This window comes from Zosterops lateralis (assembly GCF_965231275.1).
Source record: "Zosterops lateralis genome assembly, chromosome: 7".
NCBI lineage: Eukaryota > Metazoa > Chordata > Aves > Passeriformes > Zosteropidae > Zosterops > Zosterops lateralis.
Genome location: NC_139767.1, coordinates 31,913,018 through 31,926,320, shown reverse-complemented (window position 1 = coordinate 31,926,320; position 13,303 = coordinate 31,913,018). Strand labels below are relative to the sequence as shown.

The window sequence follows — 13,303 nt, the reverse complement described above, 5'->3', positions numbered from 1 at the left end:
ATTTCATTTCATGCTTGCATTCGCAAACATTTAAGCTTTCAACCTCTGCTGCTGGACATTAATCATGAAATTAATCATAGGATTAAAAATGCCAAATTTAAACTCAAGGTTAATAACAGCTCACCCAATATTAGTTTTACATTCTGTCATAAGCAAACACTTTAAAAAAAAAAAAAAAAAAAAAAAAAAGGACAAGACCTTTTTCTAAAGTTACCCAATATGTACACAGGCTAATTGCATGTCTATTCCTTCATGGAATGAAAAGTTGACCAAATTAAATGTTGCTGCTTAAAGAAAAATTTCTAATCCCAAGACCCTTGAAAAAACAACCATTTGGCCTCTGAAAGTCTGTTCATTTGGCCACGAAAGATCAATTATGAAAGAGCTAATAGCATCGACTGACTTTCCAAAACTGATGATGAGGGAAGATTGCCACATAAAAAACTGGGATTTAACAGAAATGCAAAATAATAAATGTCATTGAAGAATACTAGATTCTCGCATTCAGTTGAGATACATCATCATTTTTAAGATATATCTGCATTAAAACCATGAAGTACCTGCTGGTTGACAGAATACTAATGACCAAACATAGCTCTGCTGATGCTAAAACAAAACCTTCTAGTAGAAACCTTAGATCAACTTCAGACGATTTTGAAACCGTATCTCCAGCCTCTATGATAAATAACAAGATAAATAATACAGTCATCCTGTATCTTTTCCTTCCACAGCTTCACAGCCCATAAATAAATCAACACTGGGTGCTAGAAATGGAATGAGTCAAAACTGTGATTCAACCCAGCCTTTGTTATGCCTTCAGATAAATGTTTTGGATATGAATTTAACTATTGCTGCTTCAAGCAACACCCCCAGAAGTCCAATGTCAGTCAACTGAGTAAATCAACAGCAAACTGCTTTGATTACAACCCAGTTATTTATTATAACAGACTTACTGTTTTAATCTCAGATATGTAATTTAAAATCCCAGCCCAACCCTCCCAATCCTATAGAAGCTACAAAATTATTATTAGTTGCAATCCTGCAGCCACATTGGCTCTTTCAGCTCTTTGCAAACAGTGAGCCACTGGATGTCAATACTACTTGTAAGACCAGCTGCCATAAGTTATCAAAATTACACTTATAAGAAAGAAGAAGTCAAAGAGTGATCAAATACATGTGACTATTTCTGGTGCACGCACTTCAAGCTAGTAATAGAGTTCATGATAATTGACAAAATTAATTCTTGGGAAACAAGTGTTATCCAGGAAATGGAAAAAAATACCTCACCAGGATGAGCACCCTACTCAGCTGTGTACAAAACACCTCAGGCTGTGACAGGCACCAAAGGCTTTAGCCAATATAGCTGCAACTTCACTCAAAAATGTGACATTCAGGTTTCTCTTTTGTTTCTGCTAGCAGATTCCACAACTGACAAACAGCAGGAAGTGGCCGTGCTGCTTAGCACATTGGACCATCTAGCAGCACTTTCTAAATTTTCCATTCCAAACACCTCCCTATTAGTATCTCAGCAGCTGCACCAAAAGCAAAAGTGTTTAGAGGCAAAGATCTCTGACTGAGCTTCACACCCAGGTTTAACACGTTACCCAACATGGACTCCTTGGAGAGCTACTGCTTACATCCTTGCAGTTACAAACATTAGAATTCTCCAGGCTAGAAACCCTTGCAGAGTTTATGAATAATAGCAATTATTAATTCCATTTTAATAACTTTTTCCTCTTTACACAATTTTTCTGAACAAAATGGTGATTTCTTTCGAGGAAAGTACAGTTACCAAAGCTATGAAGGCAACATGATGTTCCCCTTGAGCAGATTTAAAGGTTACTGACCTCACTGAGGTAAATAAAAAAGGAGCATGTGGACCCATCTACACCGTAGCTTGCATAACAGGGATCCGATCGCCACATATCTTTCATCCACTGTAACAGAACAAAGGACACAAAGTTTATTAGGATAAAGTACAACAAAATAGCTCTGTTTCACACCCAGGAATAATGGAGGAAGTGGCAAAGTGGCTATAAATATCACAAATAACAAACCAGGGATTTTATTAATGATTAGCAGCACACTGCATCCCTGCATTCAGTAATGCTGGGGAAGCAACAACACAGCAGATGTGAGCACAGCTTATACAAACTGGCAGCCAGGCAAGCAGGGACAAATATCAAAAGGGGAATAAAATTGGGATCCAGACATATGGCTGTGGCTGGAGTTGAATGCATTGTGTGTTCCCCACTGTGATATCCTCCCTCTAGAATTTCACAGATCATTTCAGTTACCAAGACTGAAATCTGCCAAGAATCTGTCATTTCCGCAGAAGCAAATAATTATTTCCAGATCATATTTCAATATTCAAATAATTTATTACACATATAGTCACTATGCAGCCTCCTTGCCAAAACAGATCAAAACACAGACTAGAGATTCAAAATGTAGAGACTTTTAATTTCACAAATACTTGGGTATTTAAGCAAGCAGAAATTTTTACTGTTGTCCACCACTAATCACAGAATGGTTTGAGTTGGAAGAGAACTTAAAGATCATCTCATTCCAAGACATGGGTAGAGACAGTTTCCATTAGACCAGGTTGCTCTGAGCCCCATCCAACCTGACCTTGAACTTTTAGGGATGGGGCATTCATAGTAATAAATCAGTATTCCTTACATTTGAAACGTATCTTGGGGAAAAAAAACAAAACAACAAAACCTTAAAAACCTCCATCTCTGCAAGTTTGTTGGAGTTTGTTTCTTTGCTTTTTTCTTTTTTCTTTTCCAACTAAAGTCTGATGGATTGTGATATTTAGCCTTTCCAAGTGCATTATAAGTAAAATACAGGACTTATGTAGAATCCACTGTGAATTCCAGAATTCTTGCTGCACATTTAGGCACTGCCTACTTGTGAGAAGAAGAGGCAGAATGATTTCAGGAGAAAAGGGGAACAGAGAAACCACACAGACCTGTGGGCAAAGAGATGAAAGAAGTGCAAAGAAATGTTATGCTGAAAAAGGGGCTGGAGTGAAATACCCACAGAATCACAGTCCTGGGGCAGCAGAACACCAAATGACTCATCGTGGGGAAGAAAACAGGGCTTTTCCAAAAGAAGAAGCTTCTGAACAACAAAATAGCATTCAAACAATAAGGCTTTTCAGTAAATAATAGACCATTTTGAAATGGCAATTTTTTCCTACCTTAAGAGGATGCCACTTCATTTCTCTGCAGCAGTAGTAAAGGCTTGAGGTGAGCAATGCTGCAGTGACACACAGTCCTAAATATGCTATTTTTTGACTCAGTTGTTCTTGTTTTACACCACTGAGTATTGACCTCTTGCAACATATGTTCCATTTTTAATAGAATGCATGTAAGATTAAAACCAGTTCACTTACCTTTATTTTCCCTTCACAGTGAGGAAAACCATCCATAGGAGGCAATTCACACTGTTCCTGGGCTCCATTTATGAGATCTAAAGAGAAACACAGACCATAACTGAGCTTCATTTCACACTTCTGACAGGTAGCCTGATGAATCCTGCCTTTTATTTTCATGAATCCACAGTCCAGACTGACTGAAGGGTCCTACTGGGTAATATTTGTTATAACATTAAAACTCACTGTGCTCCTTTTTGACCAAACAAGAAAATGGTTGCATAGATTTCAATTCTGACTTGAAGCAAAAGTGCTGATTTACAAAAATCAATCTATGAAGACTCAAAAATTAAGCTAATCCATACTGAAGATAACAAGAAAATATTTTCCTAATCAAAGTGTGCTTAAAACTACTAAATTGCAGCAATTTATTTTCATTTGTCAAACACTTATAGAACGTATATGTCTCTCAAGCATAAAACTAGTTTTTCAAGCTCTGCTATCACTTTATCAAATACCCACGATCTGAAACTTGGCATCAGATATATGACCCAATTAATAAATGTTGCAATATGATCTAATTTAACAACTGAGTAGCACTACATCACATCTCACGAGAAATATTTCCTATGGTCTTCCAAGATCTTTTTTTCTTCTTTTTTTTTTTTTTTACCATTTTAATATTTTTTCATTCCAAATTAGTGCAATGAATTTAAGACTGTAATATAGAGCAAGATTTCTAGCCCATGAGCCAAGGAAAAAACAGCAGTTTTAAAGGACATTACTCCTTCAGCTCCAAAGGAGTTTTCTTCTTAGAAGAACCCTCTAATGCAGGCCTTTAAGGCAAGAAAAATTATTACCATGGTGGAGAGATTCTTGCCAAAGGCAGTAGAGAAGAAGGTTTTCAATTTAGGTAGTTCATCCCACAGTTATCTAAAATTATACCTGCATCATTTCTGGCTTTTCCTATGGGCAAGAATCAAGATCATTAAAGTCAGCCAGCCATCAACCTAGGAACACTTTATGCTGTGGCAGTAACTGTGCAAAATTTCATCCAGAACATGTTAATTAGAGAGCCCAGAAGAAAATACAAACAAACAAACAAACAAACAAACAAACAAACAAAAAAAGGCTGCAGTATTAGAATAGAATAGCAACAAAAATCTGTGGGTAAAAGTTAGAATGTTGCATTATATTATTATATGCCAAATCCATGACCTGATCTATATTCCAATTTTTTGCAAATAGCTTCTTTTAAAGGTAAAACTTGAAATAACTTGAAATGTGAGCCAAGCATTGCAAAATGAACTTGATGGGGGAAAGAAGAGTCGTGGCAGGAAGTCCCCACTTCTTTGTCAGCCTCTGCAGCAGTAGTGATTTGACAAACTGAGCTGTACTGCCAACGACAATAGCACTGAAGCAAAGTAGTTTGTACAATGACTTTGTAATTTCAAATCAATAAGCACTTTCAAAATATTCTGGCTATCTTCTTATCCATGTGGGGTTCTTGCAGACCAGACCACCGACATCTAAGGCTCTGATTTCTGCTCTGAATAAGAGCACACAGAGCATGCATACAGATAGAAGCAATTTAAAGTATATTCTCAATTCAGTCAGTAGAGCTGCATAATAATAGGACATATTGCTTTACTGCAGTTCAGGAATCAGACCTTCCACTTGCATCACACCAAAATCAGTACCTGAGATATAACAGTAATAAAGTGACGTGGTAACTATTACAGTAATTTCAATAATCAGTAAATTTCCATTAGAAGAGCTTTATGGTCTAAAAGAGTTTGTGGCTTTTCTTTCTTTTTTTCCTCCTAACTCATGAGTCTGAATGCAAAACAACAGTTTTACATAAGGCATGTCAAATTCAAGATCTTCCTAAAACAAAATAAGACCTCTGAAATTTCTGGTACAACATCAGAGATGTGGCTCAACCATAGGGAAAGTTCAACTTTCAGCATCATACTGAATTTAGGGTGGAAAATGCTGAATGCCTGACTATAGCTTGCCAACAAGAATGAGCCATGAATTTTGCCGCTTAAAATAAAATAATGTCTTCTATCTCAAGTTAATTATGCTATCATATGATGCCTTTCCTCTTCAGAAGGTTAGTCAAGCAAATCCTCTCTTCTCCTTAAGTCCTATTAAGTACAGGGTAATACATAAGCACAAGCTATAATTCCTTATTTTACAGCACATAGTGTCAAGTCTATCACCTACACCATATTTAATTTTAATGGGGATCTCATGGCCTATTAAAGAAAGAGAAGATGGAGAAAAAAACTCAAAATACATACAAAAGCCTGATTTTTGGTAGATACACAACTACAGTTTACATGTTTGCTTCTGCCATGTGTGGACACATTCTCTGCATCCCAGTGTGTTTTTGTTGACAAGCCAAGATCTTTGCTGCTGTTCATTGCTCACAAGGCTTTACAGTATTTATTTGCAAGATCTACCAGCAGGAATAAAATCCCTCCTCCAACACTCAGACATTACACCAGCCTCACTGCGAGCTGTAGCAGTACCACACTGAGATATTTCCCAAGCAGAGACCCTTCCTGCTCCTGTCCATTCCAAGAAGTAAAAATGAAGGGACAGACATTTTTCTCAGTACAAACTACAGACTTTCTCAGGCTTGTGGTGTCCTCTGTGGCCACTAAGGCTTTTCCAGAGCAGTCCCACTACTGCTCTTCCACTGGGATGGGTAACACACAGAGCATGGAAGTCTCCAGGATAATCTCCCTGCATAGGGAACAGGGAACACTAATGCCCACCTTGATCACCTCTAACTGTTGCTGAAATATTAATGTGTCTGGGAGTATTACCAAGAGTATCTGACATCTTTCCCCCTTCTTGCCAGCAACAGTAAACACTCCTAGGATTCCCTTCCTCAAAACTGTTCATTTTTTTTTTCCCACCATAGTCCAGAGACACAGGAGATGCTTTACACAATCACCAGCTTTCCACTCCCGTCTTCCCATTCAGCTTTACCATGGATCTATATCCCAAACGCCTACATCAGCTTTCATTTGCTTCATTCTCAGCTATGAATCAGGTAACAGCACAGTGAAGCAATTCTATAAAACTTAAATATAAACATTCCAATGAAACAATTTACATAGAACTACTATCCAGAGCAGAAAAAAATGTAGCAAGATGTGCATACAAGAGGAAATGAATGTGAAAGAACAGGATAAGGAACAGAGAACTGCAATTCTGTTCCATCAGAGTATTCCCTAGAGAAGCAGTCTATCCTCCGTGCCCATGAACAGGAAGCCAGCTGATGCAGTCAGACTGGAAACACATCTACATCAAGGACTGCTGTCCAAAGCAACAACTGCCTGCAGAAATGGGCAAGTCACTGCTGGTTTCCACACATAAGCCTGAGAACTCAGTGCAGAACTCTGAATTCACCAGTGAATAATCCTGACAGTTCCAGTCAACTACGACTCGCTCTGGTCGTACCCTTTTCTTCTTGGCCACAGTCAGTGTGAGTTCTGGGCTGAGAATCAGCCCTCCCAAATTCTTTCACAATGATCAGATCAGAAGAATTACACTTCTGCTCCTCTTGCTGCTCATTTTAACTCAGCATGGAGTGTGTGCTTGAGCTTGTTGGTAACACCTCACAGCTGGCTCTCCTTAATCAGGAACCCAGAGGTGAACAAATTTTGGGTTTCCCATGAGCAGCTGAGACCAAGCTCAACCAGACACCAGCAATTTACACTTCTGAGTGTGATCATAAAGGCAAGGGAGATGAAGAAGTGGAACCCTGGGGATGCCAATCTACACATCAGGATCTTCCAAAACATGAAAAGCAAGCATTAACATATAAGTCAAGACTTAGGAGTTTTTCATCATTTAGAGATAAAATCCCAAACCCTAATATCTTATGGGGATTCTTTTTAAAAAGTCTGGATAGATGTATTATGCTGTTAGCAAATTCATGTTGGATAATTCTTTCCTGAAGGGGAAAACTACATTAAGCCAGACACTAAAGTTACTTTTGTTGGAAAATGGTATTTGAGAAACCACAAGAATTTTTATCCTTAATTAGGATTTATGAAATTTAAAATGTAAGTTCTGAAATCTCTTTTCTCAGCCAAAACTTAGAACTTTCAGCCAAAAAACGTTAGAAATACAACTGTTAAGTTAGTACAAAGCAAGAGTAGTTAATAAACACTTTTTTCTCCTAAACTTTGTGTGAGCCATTATATTAATTCCTGTTCTACACACACCTAAGTGTTTTTGAACTCATGCATAGCTTATCTCCTCTTGATGCTGTTATGAAAAAACATAATTATTAAACATTTATCTCATATGCTGTTACATTAAAAGTCAATGCACTAACAAACAAAAAACATGAACAGAGCATATTATAAATCTAAAATCATGCAGTTGGCACAGAGTTGGGACAGAGTTCCAGATCATCCTGGAAAAAAAATATTGATAAAACACCAACCAACTGCAGATTTTTAAAAAAACTCTTTGAATACTGTTTGTGAGGTCCCGGGATATTTAAAATATAACTAACAAACCCCACCCTCATGTTTAGAAAGGAGCCATATGTTCCCTTCACAAACGATCTACAGCTTTGCATCAGACATGGTTGGAGCACAGCAGGTGAACCTGAACTTGTGAACAATCCTCAGTTGTTTCAGTGCAAAGTCTGGCATGTCAGCATCAGCGACGTGGCAGATTTCAGTTAAGCCACCAACCTTGCACTGGAAAAGCAGCTTCTCTCTTGTTGCTTGCTACCAGCAACTGCAGGTGCTAAAGCCCCAGGCCCTCAGCACCCAAATAACAGCTCACAGATGCAGGACTTTGTTGCCTCCTGTATTTAAACTCCATGTCCACAGGTTTTATTTTTAACGCTGAAGGTTTACAACACCCACGTTGAGAATGATGTGGCTAAAAGCACAGTCTGTGGTAGGGAATTGATTTTTGTTTGCTTTCAAGTTGCTCTTTAATAAAACAGTAAAAATGAGCAGTAGTAAGTGCTACATGCATATTTTCTCCCTTTCCTACATTGCACATCCTTCAAATAATGTGCTTCGTAATAGGCTAAAAAATTCTGCTTTGATTTTTCTCCATCAGACAGTTAGGAAGTCTAGAAATATTCCACTAAGACTGTACACTGAATAAGAGTTATAATTAGTCACTCAGCAGTGAGTGCTGTTTGATAGGTGCTCTGTTTGTCATGAGAGTTTTAAAATACTGATATTGGTTAAAGCAAATGAAAAGGCTGCAATACAGCTGCAACTGCAAGCTGACACCAGCAGCCTGCCTACTCTGCTAAGGACCAGCTTGGGGTTCTTCTGAGAATAGAAATGTATTAAGAATTTATCACGACACTAAAAATTATGTACTTTGGAACCTTGAGGCTTAAACTCTGATTTTCAGACTAGTGCATATTAAAGTATTTTTTGATGATATACAGCTCAGATAATAGCTCAAGTCAAAAGTGTTCCCATCAGCAGATCTCATAAAATACAGAACCTCTCTAGCATTATAAGGTCAGAGTAATCACATCTGATCAAATCTATTCACCAATTTTATCTCTGTTCTCCTTCTGGTTTTGATCATTAAATATAAGTACTATTCTTGCTTTAATTCATGAAACTGTTCTCTGTTTCTATTTCAGTCCTGAAAGCTGGTTAGACACAGACTGTAGTTAATGCTGGATTAGTTTGTGTAAGGTCTTCTTTCCCTTCTCCAACTAATTAACACATTCTCAATTCAATTCACATTTTTCATCTCCAGCTGGTAAGATTTCTTTAAAGAGAGAATTTGCAGTGTGAGCTGAAAGCACTAACAACATATTCAATCAAATGAGCTAAAGGTTTCAAGATTTTAAATGCAGAGCACAAAATGCTTTCTACAAACATTTTAGAAACTTCTGTAGCAAAGTGTTTGTATGATTTAAAGCAAATTAACTTTTCTACCTCTAGTCCATCCTTACACAAGCTGTGCTGCTGTGTTCCATTAGCACCACTGAAATCAATGCAGTGTTAGGAGAATTCAAGAAGTAGTCAAGTGGTTAATCAAAATGCAGCCCAGGGGACCACTAAGAGCCCCCTTCAGCATTATTAACACAGCTTTGCACTGCAGTGGAAAAAAATTCACCTGTGGTCTTCTGCACACTGTGCTGCAACACACTGTGCTGCAACAGCCAGGTCTGAGGGCACACAAAACTCCCCAGCTCCACACAAATGCCTTTGTGGGAAGGGGGAAATCTTTATTAATACACATGTACAGTGTGGGAAAAGAATACAATAAATAAGGCAGAAGAAACAGGAGTCAAAGCAAAACATCACCTGGAGGAAGCTGCAATCTTGACTATCAGAGCCACTGCAGTCCCACACCCTCTTACAACTGGTACACACTGGTGCCCTGTGGGGACAGCAGGTTTGTTTTCTGAGGCACAACATACTGTGTTGACTAATGAAAAGTCTGCTCTAGTCTTCTCAAAACAGGAGGGCAGCTTTGCAATTTAAAGGAATATGCAGTATCTTAGCTTTTTTTAATCTCTGCAAGTACAGGACTATGGTGGAACTGTGTTTGCAGACTGCTAAAACTAAGGAGGCTGTGTAATAAAATCATCAGAGAGCCATGGAAACAAATCCACTGATCCTGAGGTTACCTGAGTCTTTCCCCCCTGACCTAAAAGGCTTCAGTGTGGCAGCCCCAAGTCTCCAGGAATAAGGACATGGAAATACCACGACAAAGGTCCTTCTCACCATAGAAACGTTAAAAAAGCCTTCTTGTAACATTGCCAAAGCTGACTTGTCAGCCCGCCGTGCTACATATTCACCAAGGATGCCAGATATCTGACAGGCATCCAAGCCATCATGGCTTAAATGACAAGTATACACTGAAGTCTGCATCTTAATGAGGGACTTTAAAGATGTTAAAACTAAAGTTGTTAAAAGGGAACTGAACAGCCAACACAGCAGAACAAGTTAATGCACCAGGCAGAAAAGCTGTGGAAACTTCAAACAGATACACCAGAAATGTCCTCCCCCACTGTTACATACAGCAACCTGACCCTGGGCTGTCCTCAGGCTTAGCAAGAGTCCTCCAAGCACCAGCTGTGGACAAGGGGAAGGCTGAGGAGGATTTAACATAAACCTGGACTTGCTCATTTTTGTAGGATCAAAGGCGCACAATTAAAATAATTCAAAGCAGCACTTTCCAAGGCAAAATAATGTTTTGTAAACAACCAGTCTGGCAGAGTTCTCAGTACAATTATTATATCTGGGGTGTTGGTCAAGATTATCAAAAATTTAGCTTTTCACTGAACAAGCACAGGAAGAATGATGGCCACCTCTAAAGAAAACCATCCCACAACACAACACACTAACCCCACTCCTACTGCTTACCAAAAATATTGCATGAAGGAAACAGAGGACTGATTGTCTGATCATGTTTGTGCAAGCAGATTGCCCTATCTGATGAACCATGACAGTGCAATTCTGTTCCACAAAAACCAAGGATTTCTTTTATCATTATCTTAGAAAAGCACAACTGTTAAAAACTAAATTGCCTAAACCAAACTGATCCTGTGCCTGTCACATGGAACCAAAAGATGCAGCTACAACAGTAGCAGCCCTGTAGACAAGCTCTGCTTGCAAGCGCCATGGTTTTGTACTTCCCCCTTTCTGTTTAATCATCTCTACAACAGCAACTTTAAATTTACTTAGGGTGTCATTTATGGCAGTGCCTCAAAGCTTCCTGTTCTGATGAAAAATCTTATCTCCTAGACACCCAAAGTTTAGATTAATACTTTCCTGTGTGTATGGGAATGTATTACTTCCCACAGATGCAAAAAGGATGGCTATCAGGTATCTCAGAAGCTTTTTAGATACAACTTAGATTAAAAAAAAAAAAAAGAGAGAGAAGTAAAGACAGCTTTTAGTGCTTTTGAAATCAATCAGCCAAAGCTTTATAAACATCTTTATTAACAATTCACTCTCTCACAAACAAAATGGAGGTTCTGAAAAAGCAGTTGAAAATTGTCTGTATCAAAACCACCAGATTGTTTGATAGTTTTGTGGAAGAGAGAAGAAAAGCAAAATATGCTTACGATTTTACACATGGATCTAAAAAGGAGGGTGGGGAGGAGAAGTAACACTTAAGCTCCCACTCAAGCTCCCCAAGTGTTCACAGCTTTGCTTTTCAACATATTCTATGCAGCCTCATGCTCTAGCACAAGTCCCATCCTCAACTTCTCTAGGATTAAAAATGTTTATGCTGCTAAGAGCACACATTCTATTATCCTTTCATACAGCCAAAAAGAGCAAAAAAGCCATTTTGCTCTTGGGCTTCCCTTAATGAAAGATTCCATAAAACTAACTTCAGGGGAAGAACTAGGTGTAGTACCACACTAAACACAGTAAGGTTATGAATACACTGTAGAATCTACATATACATAGCAATTAGATTGAGAGTCACAAAATCAGAGACTGGTTTGGGTTGGAAGAGACCTTAAAAACAATCTTGTTCCACTCCCCTTCCATGGGCAAGGACACCTTCCACTAGACCTGGTTGCTCCAGCCTGGCCTTGAACACTTCCAGGGATGGAGAGTCCACAGACTCTATGGACAACTTGTCCCAGTGTCTCAACATTCAAAGAATTTCTTCATAATATCTAATCTAATCTAAACCTGCTCTCCTTCAGCTTAAGGCCATGTGCCCTTGTGCTATCACTGCCCTTGTGGAAAGTCCCTCCTCAGCTCTCTTTTAGCCCTGTTTAGGTGCTGCAAGGGGCTCAAGTTGTCCCCAGGGCCTTCCCTTCTCCAGGCTGAACAGCCCCAGTCTCTCAGCCTGTCTCCATTAGCAGAGGTGTTCCAGCCCTGTGATCAAAACTCAGGATTGAATCAAAAGAAAGTTTGAGTTCATCTACTTCAGAGACAGGTAAGTTACAGTCTTTGCTAAATCCTCAGTAATGTCCATTACCCTTATCAGTTTCTTATCGTGAAGAAGTCTAATCTAGATGGATTTTCTTCAGATCCTTTTATCTGCCAAAAACTCCACACCACCACAAGAGTGATATTTCTTTCCATGGCAGATTTCAGCACTGCTGCCTCAGTTCTACACCACACTTGACAGCCAGATGTGGAACAACTTAAAAAGAAAAAAAACATTGTTTCATAACTTGAAACAAAGATAGGCATTTTTTCCAAACTGCAAAACAACTTTATTATTTCCCACGCCAGTGCTTCCTCTTTCTTCTGCTGTCAGTTATTGCTCATTCCTTCAGGAAGTAAATTACAGTGGATTATAAACTCCAGGTTTCAACATGTCCTGGCCCAACACTGGACTTCCCCAGATTTTGTGGCCCACCTTGCTTTGCACAGTCAAGACTGTGTTTTGTTTTCATGAACATGGTTTGAAACAAAGAAAAATAAGCTTTGCTATTTATTAACTTCGATACTTGCAGAGAGGTCTCAGAAGAAGAAATGCTGATTAATCAATCTCTGTTCTTCCTGGTTTGTAGATAAGTACTAATTTTTGTTGCTATGAAAGTGTAATCAATACTTAAAATACACAATGAAGAAAAACTTACAGTATATTCAGATTGACCAGTCTAGCCTGCCATCATAGTCCGTTTTAAATTGTAAGAAAAATACTATGTTTTGCTCTTGAATTTGTTATAATCAGCAGTGAGGATAAATACTTACAGCATAATCACCTTCCTGTCATCCTATGTCTTATTTTATCATTTCTATCTACTCCAGTAGTATATAACACATAACCTCTACACAAGGTCAGGGGGAACAAAATGCTGATCTCAGGATGATTTGTGGCTCCACTCTTGACTACCAAGGTTTACAAGCAGTGCCAATAGATCACAGGGTGAACATGAAGCCTCATTTATTTCAGAAAGGCTTTCCATAGGTAAAGGGGCATGGC

The 13,303-nt window shown here is 38.6% G+C and overlaps 1 protein-coding gene across 4 annotated transcripts in view; it reads right to left on the bottom strand.

Annotated features, from left to right (window-relative positions):
• MGAT5 (alpha-1,6-mannosylglycoprotein 6-beta-N-acetylglucosaminyltransferase) overlaps positions 1–13,303 on the bottom strand; it is a 114,817-nt gene that overhangs the window by 51,555 nt on the left and 49,959 nt on the right. For all 4 annotated transcript variants that reach the window (XM_083865256.1, XM_083865255.1, XM_083865257.1 and 1 more), the window contains exons 4-5: positions 3,401–3,477; positions 1,848–1,937 (exon numbers count right to left, since the gene is read on the bottom strand). In XM_083865256.1, the coding sequence (XP_083721382.1) occupies positions 1,848–1,937; positions 3,401–3,477 (167 nt within the window). The remainder of the gene's footprint in view (positions 1–1,847; positions 1,938–3,400; positions 3,478–13,303) is intronic.